Source organism: Aquarana catesbeiana, linkage group LG02 (genome assembly GCF_042186555.1).
Source record: "Aquarana catesbeiana isolate 2022-GZ linkage group LG02, ASM4218655v1, whole genome shotgun sequence".
In the NCBI taxonomy this organism is placed as follows: domain Eukaryota; kingdom Metazoa; phylum Chordata; class Amphibia; order Anura; family Ranidae; genus Aquarana; species Aquarana catesbeiana.
The window spans coordinates 592770497-592788686 of record NC_133325.1 but is presented as its reverse complement, the minus strand read 5'-3'; the positions used below and the strand labels follow the sequence as shown (position 1 = coordinate 592788686).

Sequence of the window (18190 nt, the reverse complement as noted above, 5' to 3'; positions counted from 1 at the left end):
TATGGGAATTGTGTGCATAGAGCAGAGCATGTGAACATTGGTCGCTCTACACCCTCTTCCAAATTATTATGCCAATGATATTTTTTTCATTTACCTAAGTAATTTATGTAAACAGTCAGCATAATTCTCATGTTATCAACTATTAAGAGTACAATTCAAATTTTATTGAACAAACCTCCTAATGATAACTTTTTTTTTTTCAAAATAAAAAACTTACAATGCACTGTTCCAAATTATTACGCACAGTAAGTTTCAAAACACTTTATAGGTTGTAAAGAACTAAAAATTGTCATTTGTTGTGTTTGCAGCATATTTACTGAAATCAAAAGCTATTTCAATCAAACTTTGAACAACATTTTAACTTTTTAAACATTTTAACATAGGACTCCTTATTTGATAGCAGCGTCACAAGTCTTGCATCCATTGAACTTGTGAGTTTTTGGACAGTTTCTGCTTGAATTTGTTTGCAAGATGTCAGAATAGCCTCCCAGAGCTGCTGTTTGGATGTAAACTGCCTCCCACCCTCATAGATCTTTTTCTTGAGGATGCTCTAAAGGTTCTCAATAGGATTGAGGTCAGGGGAGGATGGAGGCCACACCATGACTTTCTCCTTTTATCCCCATAGCAGCCATTGATGCAGAGGTTTTCTTTACAGCATGAGATGGTGCATTGTCATGCATGAAGATGATTTTATTACGGAAAGCATAGTAGTTCCTTCTGTACCAGGGAAGGAAGTGGTCAGTCACGAACTCCACATACTTTGCAGAGATCATCTTTACACCTTCAGGGACCCTAAAGGGGCCGACCAGCTCTCTTCCCATGATTCCTGTCCAAAACATGACTCCACCAACGCCTTTCTGATGTCGCAGCCTTGTTGGAACAGGGTGGCCATCCACCAGCCATCCACTACTCCATCCATCTGGACCATCCAGGGTTGCACGGCACTTATCAGTGAACAGGACTGTTTGAGAATTTGTCTTCATATATTTTTCTGCCCAATGCAACAGTTTCTGCTTGTGAGCATTGGTTAGTGATGGCCGAATGGAAGGTTTATGCACAGTTGCAAGACTGGAGGACTCTACACCTTGATGTCCATGGGACTCCAGAGGCACCAGCAGCTTAAAATATCTGTTTGCTGCTATGTAATGGTGTTTTAGCAGCTGCTCTCTTGATCCGATGCATGGATCTGGCAGAAATCTTCCTCAATGCGCCTTTATCTGCACAAAACCAGTCTGTGCTCTGAATTGGCCACAAATTTCTTAATAGTGCGATGATCACGCTTAAGTTTTCGTGAAATATCTAATGTTTTCATACCTCGTCCAAGGCATTGAACTATTTCACTCTTTTCGGTATCGGAGAGTTCCTTTTTCTTCCCCAAATTGCTTGAAAATGGTGCTCTGCTTAATAATGTGGAACACCCTCCTTTAGTAGTTTTTCCTTTAATTGGGCTCACCTGGCAATCTAATTATCACAGGTGTTCGAGATTGTTTTCAGTGATCAAAAGAGCCCTGAGACACAATGCCATCCATGAGTTAAACTGAAAAACAAAATATTTAATCTTTGTGACACTGAAATAGAATTTGCATAATAATTTGGAACAGGGTGTATACTAGCTGTGAGGTGCATTAGGGGAGAATAAGGAGCATGCATAGGACAAAAAAGCCTGAAAACAGTGGTAATTTGGAACAATTGGGGGGGGGGGGGGGGGGGGGGATGATGAAAAAATTTGAGTTTAGCTTCACTTTACAGGAATATATAAAGATTGTAGCTTACATTGTTTAGCTGCTATATTCTAGAACCTCCAGCAATGAACTCTGTAACAGGTGGATCTTCATTATCAATTGTAACTAGAGTTGAACACTGACTTACAATGGATTAAAGGTTCAGAGTCTGGGCTTCTTAGATTTTATGGTAATGAGGATAGACTCAAACTCCGTACACATGGGCCGAATGTCGGCCTTTAAAAAAAAAAAAAAAAAGGCCGCCATTCAGCCCTAGTGCATGTTGGTCTGTCCGACACAAGCCGGCGATGCATGCTGGAAAACCAGCAGCTGACCAACTCCTGATCAGTGCTCTCAGCCAATGGTGGAGAACACTGATTGGAGCGTTCTGTCAGGGATCTTAAGATGAGACATTCCTCAGTGATATTCTTTGAGTGTTGTAGACTAATGGTAGCCTTATTTGAGGATGTACCTTTAGTTCCATTCCACGCTTCTCTAAACCTGGAACAAGCATGCTCTGTTTCTTGACCTCCCTATGTGCCTACCCAGCTAAGAAAGGAAATCTCTAGCTTGGTAAATCTTCAGTCCAGCCTTAAAAATGGGGAAGTCATTTCTTGTACACCCATAGAAGGTGATGAAAACAGATGCCAACTCCACAGGTTGGGGAGGAATGTTCCACTCAGTTCAGGAAACTTGATCACCCAGGAAAGCCAAGCATCCCTGTCAGCATTCTGGGGCTCTGCCATAAAACTAGCTGGGCCTCCCTTTAGGTTCATCTGATCAGGATACAGTCGGACAACATCATGGTTGCAGCCTATGTCAACCATTAAGAGGGATACCTGGAGTCAGGCAGCCTTACTGGAAGAATGTCTGTTCATCTCATGGTCAGAAAAATACTGTCCAACCCTCTCTGATGTTCACATCCCAGGTGCAGGCTATTGGAAGGCAGATTACCTCAGCTATTACTGCCTGGATTTTCTTTCTGCCCTGCAAAAAACACGCTTTGAGAAAAATTATTTTGGAAAGGAAATTATACAAGAGACTAATACTGGAGGTCACTGCCACAAAACAAACTTGTAGGAGAAAGGGGTGTCCCCAAGGGATAATATGGGCAGGAAACCAATAAAGGATAGTATTGGAAAAAATTCAAAGTATGTATACAAAATAAGCAAATTTTATTCAAAGTACAAAAAGGAAGAAAATTACAAAGGTTTATAAATATCTAAAAACAATCAAGAAGAACATGATCATGAATACAAACATACAGCTACTGGATGCTGCAGCAAATGCTTAGAAAAGGCAGCTGCTGCAAACCCACCCTACATGTTTTGGAAAAAAACACAAAGATTGATTTCTTTTTATGATGCCTGTACTTCCTTCTTCAGGGGTTCGAGTAGAATGTATTGTTACATTTCTATCGAAAAGAAAAAAAGAGAATATGTATGTAGATATAAGTGGCCAACCACTACAAAGTACAGTGAATTTACATATTAAAATTGATTTATAGAAAGGCGAATATACAGTCAGAATATATAGTTCAGTACTTACAAATCAAAAATGTTCTTTTACAGGAAGATGATACACGGCACGTATGCAGGTGGATGGGATCCCACATCCAAAGGTTCCTTAACCACTTCCCACCCTATAGCGGATTGACGTCCGGGAAGTGGTTCCGTTATCCTGACTGGGCGTCATATAATGTCCAGCAGGATAACATGCCGCCGCGCGCCCCGGGGGCGCGCATCGCGGCGATCGGTGTGTCAGCCTGACACACCGCTCCGCCGATCTTGGTAAAGAGGCTCCGGCGGAGGCTCTTTACCACGTGATCAGCCGTGTCCAATCATGGCTGATCACGCTGTCAATGGGAAGAGCCGTTGATCGGCTTTTCCTCACTCGCGTCTGACAGAAGCGAGTAGAGGAGAGCCGATCGGCGGTTCTCCTGACGGGGGGTCTGCACTGATTGTTAGCGCAGCCCCCCCCTCAGATCACCACACTGGACCACCAGGGATCTCCACTAGGACCACAAGGGAAGGGGCAACATGTGGATGGCCATCCATGTGCCCAATCTGTGCCAATCAGTGCCCACAAATGGGCACTGATTGGCACCATTATGTTCCAGCAATGCCTCCAATATGTTTTGAGTGCCACCTGTCAGTGCCCATCGGTGCCACCTGTCAGTGCCCATCGGTGCCACCTGTCAGTGCCCATCGGTGCCACCTGTCAGTGCCCATCGGTGCCACCCGTCAGTGCCCATCGGTGCCACCCATAAGTACCCATCAGTGCCGCCTATGAGTGCCCATGAGTGCCCCTCAGTGCCACCTCATCGGTGCCGCCATATCGGTGCCCGTCAGTGCCACCTCATCGGTGCCGCCATATCGGTGCCCGTCAGTGCCGCCTCATCGGTGCCGCCATATCGGTGCCCGTCGGTGCCGCCATGTCGGTGCCGCCATATCGGTGCCCGTCGGTGCCGCCATATCGGTGCCGCCATATCGGTGCCCGTCGGTGCCGCCATATCGGTGCCGCCATATCGGTGCCCGTCGGTGCCGCCATATCGGTGCCCGTCGGTGCCGCCATATCGGTGCCCGTCGGTGCCGCCATATCGGTGCCCGTCGGTGCCGCCATATCGGTGCCCGTCGGTGCCGCCATATCGGTGCCCGTCGGTGCCGCCATATCGGTGCCCGTCGGTGCCGCCATATCGGTGCCGCCATATCGGTGCCCGTCGGTGCCGCCATATCGGTGCCCGTCGGTGCCGCCATATCGGTGCCGCCATATCGGTGCCCGTCGGTGCCGCCATATCGGTGCCGCCATATCGGTGCCCGTCAGTGCCGCCATATCGGTGCCCGTCAGTGCCGCCATATCGGTGCCCGTCAGTGCCGCCATATCGGTGCCCGTCAGTGCCGCCATATCGGTGCCCGTCAGTGCCGCCATATCGGTGCCCGTCAGTGCCGCCATATCGGTGCCCGTCAGTGCCGCCATATCGGTGCCCGTCAGTGCCGCCATATCGGTGCCCGTCAGTGCCGCCATATCGGTGCCCGTCAGTGCCGCCATATCGGTGCCCGTCAGTGCCGCCATATCGGTGCCCGTCAGTGCCGCCATATCGGTGCCCGTCAGTGCCGCCATATCGGTGCCCGTCAGTGCCGCCATATCGGTGCCCGTCAGTGCCGCCATATCGGTGCCCGTCAGTGCCGCCATATCGGTGCCCGTCAGTGCCGCCATATCGGTGCCCGTCAGTGCCGCCATATCGGTGCCCGTCAGTGCCGCCATATCGGTGCCCGTCATTGAAGGAGAAAACGTACTTATTTACAAAAAATTTTAACAGAAACAAAGAATTTGGGGTTTTTTTCGAAATTTTCGGTCTTTTTTTATTTGTTGCGCAAAAAATAAAAAACGCAGAGGTGATCAAATACCACCAAAAGAAAGCTCAATTTGTGGGAACAAAATGATAAAAAATTTGTTTGGGTACAGTGTAGCATGACCGCGCAATTGTCATTCAAATTGCGACAGCGCTGAAAGCTGAAAATTGGCCTGAGCAGGAAGGTGTCCAAGTGCCTGGTATTGAAGTGGTTAAAGGATTAATTATGAGCAGGGGAGACCCCAGTTATAAGGGAAGTTCCGTCACCCCGTTCAGTGAATCCAAAGCATGTAGCAATTTTGCTAAGGGTCTGGGATGGGATCAAACCTCACAAGGAGGCGGGTGCAGCAGGTCAGAGCTCGCAAGAGCCACCCAGCATGGGTATGGAGAGTGCAGATCTGTCGGGGCAAAGAAAATATGTATATGTATGCTGCTCTTCCACTCATATTACACAGAACCATTAGTAAGCTCCCAAAAGTGAGTAGGGAAGACAAGGCCAGCAAAGGCATCCCACCAAGGAGAGGAGGAAAGTCAATGCCGAAAAATACAGAGCAATATATGGGGCAGAAGTGAGAACTGAGGGATGGTCAGCATGAAAAAGGATATGAGAGAAAAGAGAAAGCAGGAGTAATATTGTTTCTAACCTTGCATCAGATAAATCTCAGTGTATCCATGTCAGGGAAAATCACCTCAGCTGTGCAGCACTGATATGCCTCACAAGTTGGTGTTTAAATATCCCCCTGGTGGGAGTGGTATATGAGAGCCAGCCAATCATAGTAATTTTTGAAAGAGTGTGGTTTGGAAGATTGAATGGAGCTCGACAGGGCATAATCACACAGCCGTGTAAGTAAACACAGCTGTGTGCGGGAGCTCTCCAATAGAGGCTCCTCGGCTGATGCGACGTCTGGCGTCGCTGTGTCAAAAGACGCGATGACGCCGACACAGACCGCTGACACCGAAGATTGGGCGGCAGCTAAGGGCAGAGATGGAATGACGGCCAGTGCGCAGGCACGAAGGCCACAGTGCCTGCGCGTAGCTATCGCCCCAGAGAATGCCTCCGGTCCCATGGAGAGAAAGGATCGGAGGGCCCCCGGTGCCAGGGAGCGCCAACGAGCCACAGCCACCAACGAGGGGAGAGATAAAGAAAGTCCCACCCAGGCCATTAGGGACAACGGATATTCCATGGTTAATATGCGACAATGGTCATATATGTCAGTATAAATAAAACCATAATGGTGTGACAGTTGAGCAATAAAAATTAACTTTTTTTTATTTTAAGAAATTGAACTTGAGATGAATGTGGGATCCTCATTCACGTGCATTAGTGGTTACTAAAGAGTAATAATAAACCTGCAGAAGAAAAGAAATGGAAATACATTTATATTCAGCAGACTCTTATATATTATACATTTCATAGAGTAGTAGGCTTATTCAACAACCAAAATAGTAAGTTCATGATAATAAACCAATAGTATCAAAAGACAGCAAAAACAAAAAGAATAAAGAAGAAAACAAAAAGAAAGAAAGGAGAAGAGGATTGTAGAATAGAATAAGAGAACATCATTGGAAACATGTGATATCCTATAGGGAGATTATTTATAGGTCTACAGATCTTTGTCAAAACTTCCAGTTGCAAAGCCTGGCAGGAAAGGTTTTAGGTTAAAAGCTTTGTTTAAGCCAGGCGGGGAGGTGGCATTGAGATTTGAGATCCACCGAAGCTTGCGTTGTAGGAGATATTTATCAATCTCCACTTCTTGGGCTTGGGTGTAGGCGATCAAGGACTAATGCCCCGTACACGCGGTCGGACATTCCGACAACAAAATCCTAGGATTTTTTCCGACGGATGTTGGCTCAAACTTGGCTTGCATACACACGGTCACACAAAGTTGTCGGAAAATCTGATCATTCTGAACGCGGTGACGTAAAACACGTATGTTGGGACTATAAACGGGGCAGTAGCCAATAGCCTTCATCTCTTTATTCTGAGCATGCGTGGCACTTTGTGCGTCAGATTTGTGTACACACGAAATTCGTTGTCGGAAAATTTTATAGCCTGCTCTCAAACTTTGTGTGTCGGAAAATCCGATGGAAAATGTGTGATGGAGCCTACACACGGTCGGAATTTCCGACAACAAGGTCCTATCACACATTTTCCGTCGGAAAATCTGACCGTGTGTATGGGGCATAAGACTGAAATGGTGGGGCAAATACCATTATGGGTCTGGGCAACATGTCTGCCCAATGGCAGATCAGGATTGGCAGTCTCCATGACCCTGATGTGGCGGTATAGTCTTTGCCATAATTTTTGTACTGTAAAAGCAGTTACATAGAACCAGATAAACCACTCCCATTATCTGGCAGTTAGAGTAATGCCTTGGTCTGAATGGCATGCCATTGGGTAGGTAAATGTTTTTTCTGGTGTCCATATAATATATATATATATATATATATATATATATATATATATATATATATATATAATATTATGTTCCCACTGTTTTGCAAGGATCACCTCTCACTGAGCCACGAAATTCGCTCTGGACCAATAGATCACCCACAGAGGTGGCTTGTCTGTAGGTGATCATTGGAAACAGAGGTACAAAAGGACCTACAATGGGATCAGAGGTTAACAAATGCCAATATTTTTTTACATATTTGCATAAATTTAGTATGATCATTAGTAAAGGTTGTGACTATTCTATGGCTTTCATTTGAAATTTTGGGTTTCTTTGGTGCAAGTAGCTCATGCCTGTTACTAATATTAGCGCGTTGGAATGCTTTCTTAAGACATTTGTGGCTGTGGCCACGTTCAAGTAGACATTTCTTTAGAATGTTAGCCTCACGTTTAAAGTTCAACTGGTTAGAACAATTGCGTTTAATACGCAAGTATTCACCATATGGAATGGAGTTTATAAGGGGTCTAGGATGGAAACTAGAAGAGTGCAGGACCGTGTTCCCTGCAGTGGGCTTTCTGAATAATTTACAAGATAGTAAGTTGGATTCGTTTTTGAAGATTTCAATGTCCAAAAAGGTAATTCTGGACACGTCAGAATTCATTGTAAAATTAAGATTAAGTTCATTGGTATTCAACTTGGTCAGGCACTCATCTAAAAGTGATTGGGGACCATCCCAGACGATGAAGATGACGTGGCACAGGTACATAGAGAGAGCCTCGTCGCTGAAGATGGTATTTTCCCACTCCCCCAGGTACAGATTGGCAGCAAGTGCCCCTGGCTACGCCCTGTACCTGGAGGAATATTGAACCATCGAAGGAGAACACATTGTGATTCAATATGTAATCTAAAGATAGAAGTATAAATTCATTGAAGGAGGTTTCATGATGACTGATTCGAGACAATACCTTGCGTATGCATGCCAACCCCCTACAGTGTGGTATTGAACTGTAGAGGGCTTCTACGTCAATGGTTGCAAGGATACAGTTGGCTGGAACTTGAACGTCTTCTATAGTTTGTAACAGATGAATAGTGTTGTGAATATAGGATGGGATGGTGAGAACGAAAGGTCTAATATGTTCATCTATTACTTTAGACAAGTTTTCAGTGATGGATCCGTTGCCCGAAAGAATTGGTCTGCCTGGTGGATTGGTAGAGTTTTTGTGGATTTTTGGCAACGCATAAAAGGTTGCTAATCTTGGAATAAGGAGTGCGTATGAAATGCCAGGTTTGTTTGGAAATGGTTTTGTTGTAATAAGCATCATCTACAAAAGAATGGAATTTTTTTTTATTGAAGGCCTCAACAGTGTCTCTGCCCACTGGGTGATACCAATCACGGTTCCTTAAGATGTTTAGACATTTTTTTTATATTGTTTATTGTCCAAAAGGACAATATTTCCCCCTTTGTCACTTGGTTTGATCGTGATAGTATGGTTGTTTGATAGATCATGTAACACCAATTTTCCCCAAGGGATAATATGGTTAGGAAACCAATAAAGGATAGTATTGGAAAAAATTCAAAGTATATATAAAAAATAAGCAAATTTTATGCAAAAACGACGTTTTGAAACCCATCAAGGAACTCTTTGTTCTAACTGCCTATTGGCCGCTTCGGGTTACTACCAAGTCCATTGGACATCTCTGAACTATTGTCACCCCCCAAAAGGAGCCATTGCTGATCCGTCATGCAGAGACATACTTTTCTCTCTAAGGAGTCCTATAATTTCCACCTTAATGAAGACAGTGTTTGTACTCTGCTCCCAAGTTCCCCAAAGAGATTGCTCTTCATTGTGTGAACGTTGAGAAGGGGGGGGGTGTCTGTGTAGCAAAGCTTGACTAGTGTCCAATCATCCAAATGTGTACTGGCCTATAACCCAGATTATGAATATCTAGCCTATGTGCTGTACTGTACTCCAACATGGAATTTACAGGTATGTCAAAATCCCCCCCAATTTTGTCTGTATATGCCTACAGAGATATAGATATGTTGGTATCATGAAAGTATTTGGGAGCATAGGAATGCACATTCTAACCAAGGATGAGTTCTGGCGTGTTCGCATACCCCACGTGCAGAGCCCAACAGGAAGTCGGCACTGTGCTAATCACAGGCAGTGAGACATTTCCCGATCTCTACAGCCGCGCATCGGGACAATGTCTCACTGCTTGTTATTAGCGCAGCGTAGTGCCAACTTCCTGACGGGCTCTGCATGTGGGGTGTGCGAACACGCCAGAGCTCATCCTTAACTCTAACACTGCAAACATTTTTCTAATTATCACATTTCCTTTTTTTATTCTACTTGCTGTCTTGGCAAATTGTAAAAAAAAAAAAAGCTTTTTTTTTTTTTTTTTTTTTTTTTTTTGTTAAATTATTTCGAACCCCCGAACTATATATATTTTCTTTAAGCAAAATCCCTGGAGAACAAATGGTGAGTAGTACAATTTTTTTTTTTTTTTTTCCAAGTCGCACGATATTTCACGGTTTCTCAAAAGCAAACTCAAGAAAAAAATATTTTTTAATATAATACCCATTTTTTTAGAATATAAAAGTTATGTCGAATAAATGGATACCCAACAATGCCACACTTTAAAATTGCATATGCCTGTGGTGGCAAGCTACAGTGCCTAATAATCTCTGCTTTAAAAGCCTTTACAAGTTACTAGTTTAGAGCTAAACAGAAGGTCTGGCACTAGAATTATTGCTCTTATTCTCTGAGGTTCATGCAGGTACCTCATGTGTGGTGTGATCACCGTTAATGTGTGTGAGGGACCTACGTGCACATTTGCATGGAATGTGGGTGCTTTAAATTTTCCTTAGTTTATTATTTTAATTACCTTTTATATTTTTTTGACACGTACCTCATTTACTTTTTTGCTATCCCAAGGGATGAACAGCAGCTCTTCAGAGCTTCCATTCCTTCCACTCTTCACAGCGCATCCTATGCCTCCTGTCACATAAGTCCCAGGCTTTCCAATGGGATGGGAGAGCCTGGTAAAGGCGATAAGTGACGGCGGGAGGAGGGGGAACCCCTTTCTCCACCTGAAAAAGTCTTTGGGCAGCTGTAAAGCCACTCAGATTACTTTTACAAGAAAGACAATTACTAGCAGAAAAGAAGGATGATATCTGAATCGTAGCTGCAGCCTTGACCCAGATATCATCACTACCACTTAGACGTATATACAGTATACATATGTTGGATGGGAAATGGTTAAGAAAATGTTTTGTAGCAGGAGACATGACGATGTATGATGTCACATAGTGACAGCAGGCAAATTGACTAGCAGCACTCTGTTAATATTTCAAGCGCACATAACAGATATACAGAATACAGAAGATAACAGAATGTGTCCTGTGACTGACTGTGAAAAGATGATTATTTTGGAATTTCAGAGTACTGAACTGCAAAAACTACACTTCCCTGCATTCAGTGTATATAGGTATTTTATTTCCTTATAGTAACCTTACTGATGTATCATTTCTACAGTAGGCAGGTAGTTTTTTGAATGGGGGTATTTTAAAACCTCAGTTGCATTTTTACTGCTCTTTGTCTGTTTCTGAGGAGTTTTCCTTTGCAGTACTGTTCCATGTCCCCAACAGAACATCATACAGCACTAATAAACCTAAAGCGGTTATATTACCCGCTTGGTCATTTTTACCTACAGGTAAGCCTATAGTAAGGCTTACCTGTAGGTAAAATGAATATCTCCTAAACCTGCACGGTTTAGGATATATGCACCCCTCATGCAGCCGCTGACATCAGCAGCGCATGCGCTCTAAAGGTCTGGCGACTCGTGCAGGAACAGAGGATTACCGCGCACATGCACGCGAGTAACGTCATCGCGGCTCCGGCCACTCACAGTGCTGGAGCCTGCGAACCCATAAGAAATGCAGAGGGAACATGTCAGCCCCACGGCGGTGACCGGGCGAGCTGCGAGAGCTTCGTTCTAAGGTAAGTATTTCATAATGTGCCAGTATGCTATTGTCTTGCAGGTTTTTTGGAGGGGGGGGTTGGCGGTTTACTACCACTTTAAGAGAGTTCAGTTTTTGCCACATGTACAGTCGGCACATTGTAACTTTTGATTTTATCCCACATAAAGCATTTTTTTGTCTACGTTTGTCTAGCATTGGGCAATTAGAATAGTAGTTCTATTTTTGTATTGGCTAAATTTAAAGCGTAACTCCACTTTTGTTGAGAAAAAAAAAACATTCCCTCTGGGTGATCTATGTACATTGCAAGGATTATAACAACCTTTGTTGCAGATTCCTTCCTTTTTGTTCTGAAAAAAATCCCTGTATGTTTGTGCCTCTACTGAGTGGGTCTAATGGAAGCGGTTTATTAATTATCTGTGAGGTTTAGAGCTGCAGGGCACTAATGAGGAAGCTGCTGGCCTGCATCCTCTTAGACGTGCTCCTATTGAAAGTATCTCTCCAAAAATGAATTTTTTTTTGCAGGGGATGCCTGAAATCTGATTTGTATCTTAGGCAGACGTTTGGAAAAATTGGTGAGCCAATCACAAGCAGGAATTGTTTCTGGGGAGTGGTCAGTACACACTCTATGTACAGAACAACTCCAGGTAGCCATATTGCAATGCATTCTCAGAAAATTACAGTGGCTGCAGCTTGAAAAGGAAAGATGATTTTTTAATCAATTACAATATGATTAGTGACGCAATTATATGTGCTATATTTTTTTTTCTTTGCTAGTTCCTCCTCACGAAAGTGGAGTGTTACCCTTTAAATGAGAACTTGGAAGAACAAAGATACAGTATTTTACAACAGGCGCTGCTATAGCTACCAAAGTTTTACCCATCTTACCTTGATTATAGTTTTAAAAAGAACTGGACTTTAATACACGTGACGTCTTGTATTTATCCAGCATTTTTCATGTTAACCTTTTAGGCTTGTTTCAAAAAACACTTTCCTCAATTACAGCACTGAGTGGGGCAATTTGAGATCTGTGTGAGGTCTCAGACCTTAGTATAACTAAAGGCAACCCTTTTTTCTTTTTTTTTGGATCGAGTGTAGATGGATTAGAACGCCTGTCTATTTTTATTGTTTATTTAGTATTGTTGGTCTGCCTCAAGGTTTAATGTTTGTTTTCATATGTTCAGAAGACTTTATCATGCAGTTCACACAACAAAGTTTAAAATGACCATTTTCAAAATAATACGCACATCATCAATATAGTTTTTGAAATGTTGACTTTTTTTGTAATGTTAGTAAATCAGATTCTAATACATGTGTTTTTGCATCACTTTCAGGGGCTTCATAAAGGTCAGAATTCACATTTGGCAGGTCCTAATGGTGAACGACCTATTTCTTCCACTGGGCCTTCCCAGCATCTCCAAGCAGCTGGCACTGGTATTCAAAATCAGGTTGGACATCCTACCATGCCTAGCAATTCAGTAACACAGGGGGCTGCTCTCAATCACCTCTCCTCTCACACTGCTACCTCAGGTGGACAACAAGGCATTACTTTAACCAAAGAGAGCAAGCCTTCAGGAAATGGAACAGTGCCTGAAACAAGCAGGCTTTCTGAAGGGACACCTAACAGTACTGCCGGTGTAGAGGGACTTCCTAATCATGTCCATCAGGTGACGGCAGATACTGTTCCTAGCCCTAGCCATGGAGATTCTAAGTCACCAGGTTTACTTAGTTCAGACAATCCTCAGCTCTCTGCCTTGTTGATGAGAAAAGCCAATAACAATGTGGGTACTGGAACCTGTGACAAAGTCAACAATATTCATCCAGCTGTTCATACAAAAACTGAGAATTCTGTTGCCTCCTCCCCATCTTCAGCCATTTCCACAGCAACACCTTCTCCAAAATCTACTGAACAGACAATGACCAACAGTGTTATCAGCCTTAACAGCCCCCATAGTGGACTTGATGCAGTCAATGGGAAGAGTATGGAGGACTCTCAGAGCCCTAAAAAGAAGGACCCAGCTATAATTAGCCACAAACAAAGCCCTCAGACTATACCATCCATGTCAGTTTCCATATACCCTAGCTCAACAGAAGTTTTAAAAGCATGCCGGTAAGTATCTGTAATTTTTCACTGTAAAACATTAACTTCTGTCCTATAAAAAACTCTTGATGGACTTTAGGACTACATTGCAGTAAATCGGAGAGAGGTTTATATTCAGTAAGTACGTGTTTTAAATTCTTTCTGATATTTATACAAGTAATTTTGTAGCATAATTTTCACTTTCTGCTAGTTATTGCATTTCAAATTTTGGTTTGTAAAATACTCCCCTTAGTAGTCATTTTGGCAGTGTGCAAGCTTCCTGCCGTAAGTGGTTGTAAAGGCAGAATTTTTTTTCTTAATGTATTCTTTGCATTGAGATTAACTTCTGTGTGTAGCAGCCCACCTAATACTTACCTGAGCCCCATCTCTTTCAAGCAATGTGCACGGGTGCTTTGGCCGTCTGGGACTCTCCCTCTTGATTGAGACACAGCAGCGGCGCCATTGGCTCCCATTGCTGTCAGTGAAAGTCAGTTAGCCAATCAGGGGAGAGAGGATGCAGAGCAGCAACATGGCTCAATGTCTGAATGGACACATGGAGCTGCGGCTTTGCTCGGATGCCCCCATAGCAAGCTGCTTGCTGTGGAAGGGCTCAAAAGGAGGGAAAATTGAGAAGCGGGACCCCGAGAAGAGGAGGATCAGGTCTGCTCTGTGCAAAACTACAAGACCAAGCAGGTAAGTATAACGTGTTTATTTTTAAAGAGAAAAGAGTTTAGTATCACTTTAATCACTTGAGAATAAATTGGTGGGTGTTGCAATGTTTAATGGTATTTGGGCAGCAGTTTTTCAAACACAATTTTTGGGGGGAAAAATTCACTTTTTATTTTTTTATTTTAATGCAAAAAACACAATACACAACCAAATGTTTTGGTAAAATATAGAGGATGATAATCTGAGTAAATAGATACCAAACCTGTCACGCTTTAAAATTCCACACGCCTATGCAACAGCGAAAAATGGCGTAACTTTACTCTCCATAGGTGTCACTTTAAAAGCCTTAACAGGTTACCACTTTAGATTTACACAGGAGGGCTGGTGCTAGAATTACTGCCCATGTTCTGAAGTTTGCAGTGATAACTCATGTGTGGGACGATTGCTGTTTTCGCGTGGGACCAACGTGTACGTTCGTCTTTACACACGAGTACAGGGACACCTGAAATTTTTTTTTTTCTTTTTTTTTTATATTATTTTTATATTATCGCATTAAAGTTTTATTTTTGATCACTTTTATTGCTGTCACAAGAAATGTAAAACATCCCTTGTGACAGCAATGGGCATGTGACGGGCAGTGTTAATTTTGACGTCAAATTTCAATTTTGTTTTAGTCAGTCTTTTGACTAAAATGCTATTTTGGTTTGTCTTATTTTAGTTGACTAAAACCCCCAGTACTTTTTAGTGGACTGAAATCTAATGGTTCAATTGTAGTGCAATATTTAAGCATTTTTGTAGAACTGTCAGACTCATTTACCCCTAGCGTAAAATTTAGGGGTGCACCGAATGGGTTTTTTGGTGCCGAAACCGATACCAAAAATGAAAAATACACTAGGCCTAAAATGACCGATACCGAAAATGACTGTTTTTATAATATATTTTTTAGATAGAGACTGGAGGACATGGTACAGTAGATGGTCAGAGAATGGGGACATGGTACAGGAGATGGTCAGTGACTGCAGACATACTACAGGAGATGCTCAGAGACTGCAGACGTGGTACAGGAGATGCCCAGAGACTGCAGACGTGGTACAGGAGATGCTCAGAGACTGCAGACGTGGTACAGGAGATGCTCAGGGACTGCAGACGTGGTACAGGAGATGCTCAGGGACTGCAGACGTGGTACAGGAGATGCTCAGGGACTGCAGACGTGGTACAGGAGATGCTCAGGGACTGCAGACGTGGTACAGGAGATGCTCAGGGACTGCAGACGTGGTACAGGAGATGCTCAGGGACTGCAGACGTGGTACAGGAGATGCTCAGGGACTGCAGACGTGGTACAGGAGATGCTCAGGGACTGCAGACGTGGTACAGGAGATGCTCAGGGACTGCAGACGTGGTACAGGAGATGCTCAGGGACTGCAGACGTGGTACAGGAGATGCTCAGGGACTGCAGACGTGGTACAGGAGATGCTCAGGGACTGCAGACGTGGTACAGGAGATGCTCAGGGACTGCAGACGTGGTACAGGAGATGCTCAGGGACTGCAGACGTGGTACAGGAGATGCTCAGGGACTGCAGACGTGGTACAGGAGATGCTCAGGGACTGCAGACGTGGTACAGGAGATGCTCAGGGACTGCAGACGTGGTACAGGAGATGCTCAGGGACTGCAGACGTGGTACAGGAGATGCTCAGGGACTGCAGACGTGGTACAGGAGATGCTCAGGGACTGCAGACGTGGTACAGGAGATGCTCAGGGACTGCAGACGTGGTACAGGAGATGCTCAGGGACTGCAGACGTGGTACAGGAGATGGCCAGGGACTGCAGACGTGGTACAGGAGATGGCCAGAGACTGCAGACGTGGTACAGGAGATGGCCAGTGACTGCAGACGTGGTACAGGAGATGGCCAGAGACTGCAGACGTGGTACAGGAGATGGCCAGAGACTGCAGACGTGGTACAGGAGATAAATGCAGCCTCACCAGGTTCCTTTAAATGCAGCCTGCCAGTGCCCATCATGCAGCCTGCCTTAGTATGTCAGACAGGATCAGGACAGGGTAGTGTTAGCAAGGCAAGTCAAAGCCAAGAACAGTGGTCTATGGAGGAAAGCTGTCAGCAGATCGCGTTAAGGAGCAGCTTGCTGCTATGATCAGTGGGAGGAGCCTTATCAGGGTGCGGCACTGCGGAGGTTAAGAGTGCATGTCAAACAAGTCCTGCACTCTTAACACCCGCGGCGCTGCACACTGATAATGCTCCTCCTGCTGATCATACCGACAAGCTGCTCCTTAACGCGGTGTGATGATAGCTTTCCTCCATAGAGCACTGTTTTGCTTTCAGCCGCCTCGTCAGGGAGGGGAGAACTGGACTGGATTGGGGCTGGACGGGGACGCTCCAGAACGACACCCCAGTACTGGGCGGCACCCCGTCCCATTTTCGGCGCCGTTATCAGCGTGATTTCTCTTTCGGCAAATTGTCAAAAAGGCCATTTTCGGCCGATATTTTGTTGCATCCCTAGTATAATTCTAATGTTTATGGTATTATGGTTTGAACATGCACTACAGACACAGATTTAGGCATTGATATGCAGTGTTTCACAAAAGTGAGTACACCCTTCACATTTTTGTAATTATTTGATTATATCTTTTCTTGTGACAACACTGAAGAAATTACTTTGCTACAATGTAAAGGTAGTGAGTGTACAGCTTGTATAACAGTGTAAATTTTCTGCCCCCTCAAAATAACTCAACTCACAACCATTAATGTCTAAACCGCTGGCAACAAAAGTGAGCACACCCCTAAGTGAAAATGTCCAAATTGGGCCCAAAGTGTCAATATTTTGTGTGGCCACCATTATTTTCCAGCACTGCCTTTAACCCTCTTGGGCATGGAGTTCAGCAGAGCTTCACAGGTTGCCACTTGAGTCCTCTTCCACTCTTCCACTCCTCCATGACGACATCACAGAGCTGGTGGATGTTGGAGACCTTGCGCTCCTCCACCTTCTGTTTGAGGATGGCCCATAGATGCTCAATAAGGTTTAGGTCTGGAGAAATGCCTGGCCAGTCCATCACCTTTACCCTCAGCTTCTTTAGCAATGCAGTGGTTGTCTTGGAGGTGTGTTTGGGGTCAATATAATGTTGGAATACTGCCCTGCGACCCAGTCTCTCAAGGGAGGGGATCATCCTCTGCTTCAGTATGTCGCAGTACATGTTGACATTAATGGTTCCCTCAATGAACTGTAGCTCCCCAGTGCCGGCAGCACTCATGCAGCCCCAGACCATGACACTCCCACCACCATGCTTGACTGTGTAGGCAAGACACACTTGTCCTTTGTACCCCTCACCTGGTTGCCGCCACACACGCTTGACACCAGCTGAACCAAGTAAGTTTATCTTGGTCTCATCAGACCACAGGACATGGTTCCAGTAATCCATGTCCTTAGTCTGCTTTTTGCTGACTTTCTTGTGCATCATCTTTAGAAAAGGCTTCCTTCTAGGACGACAGCCATGAAGACCAGTTTGATGCAGTGCGCAGCATATAGTCTGAGCACTAACAGGCTGACTCCCCACCCCTTCAGTCTATGCAGCAATGCTGACAGCACTTATACGTCTATTTCCCAAAGACAACCTCTGGATATGATGCTGAGCACGTGCACTCAACTGCTTTGGTCGACCATTACGAGGCCTGTCCTGAGTGGAACCTCTCCTGTTAAACCGCTGTATGGTCTTGGCCACCATGCTGCATCTCCGTTTCAGGGTCTTGGCTATCTTCTTTTAGCCTAGGCCATCTTTATGTAGAGCAACAATTATTTTTTTCAGATCCTCAGCGTTCTTTGCCATGAGGTGCCATGTTAAACTTCCAGTGACCAGTATGAGAGAGTGAGAGCGATAACACCAAGTTTAACACACCTGCTCCCCGTTCACACCTGAGACCTTGTAACACTAACGAGTCACATGACACCGGGGAGGGAAAATGGCTAATTGGGCCCAATTT

The 18190-nt window shown here is 44.5% G+C and overlaps 1 protein-coding gene across 4 annotated transcripts in view; it reads left to right on the top strand.

Moving 5' to 3' along the window:
* KDM6A (lysine demethylase 6A) overlaps positions 1-18190 on the top strand; it is a 249491-nt gene that overhangs the window by 143586 nt on the left and 87715 nt on the right. For all 4 annotated transcript variants that reach the window (XM_073616273.1, XM_073616271.1, XM_073616272.1 and 1 more), the window contains one exon: positions 12786-13561. In XM_073616273.1, coding sequence (XP_073472374.1) covers positions 12786-13561 — 776 coding nt within the window. The remainder of the gene's footprint in view (positions 1-12785; positions 13562-18190) is intronic.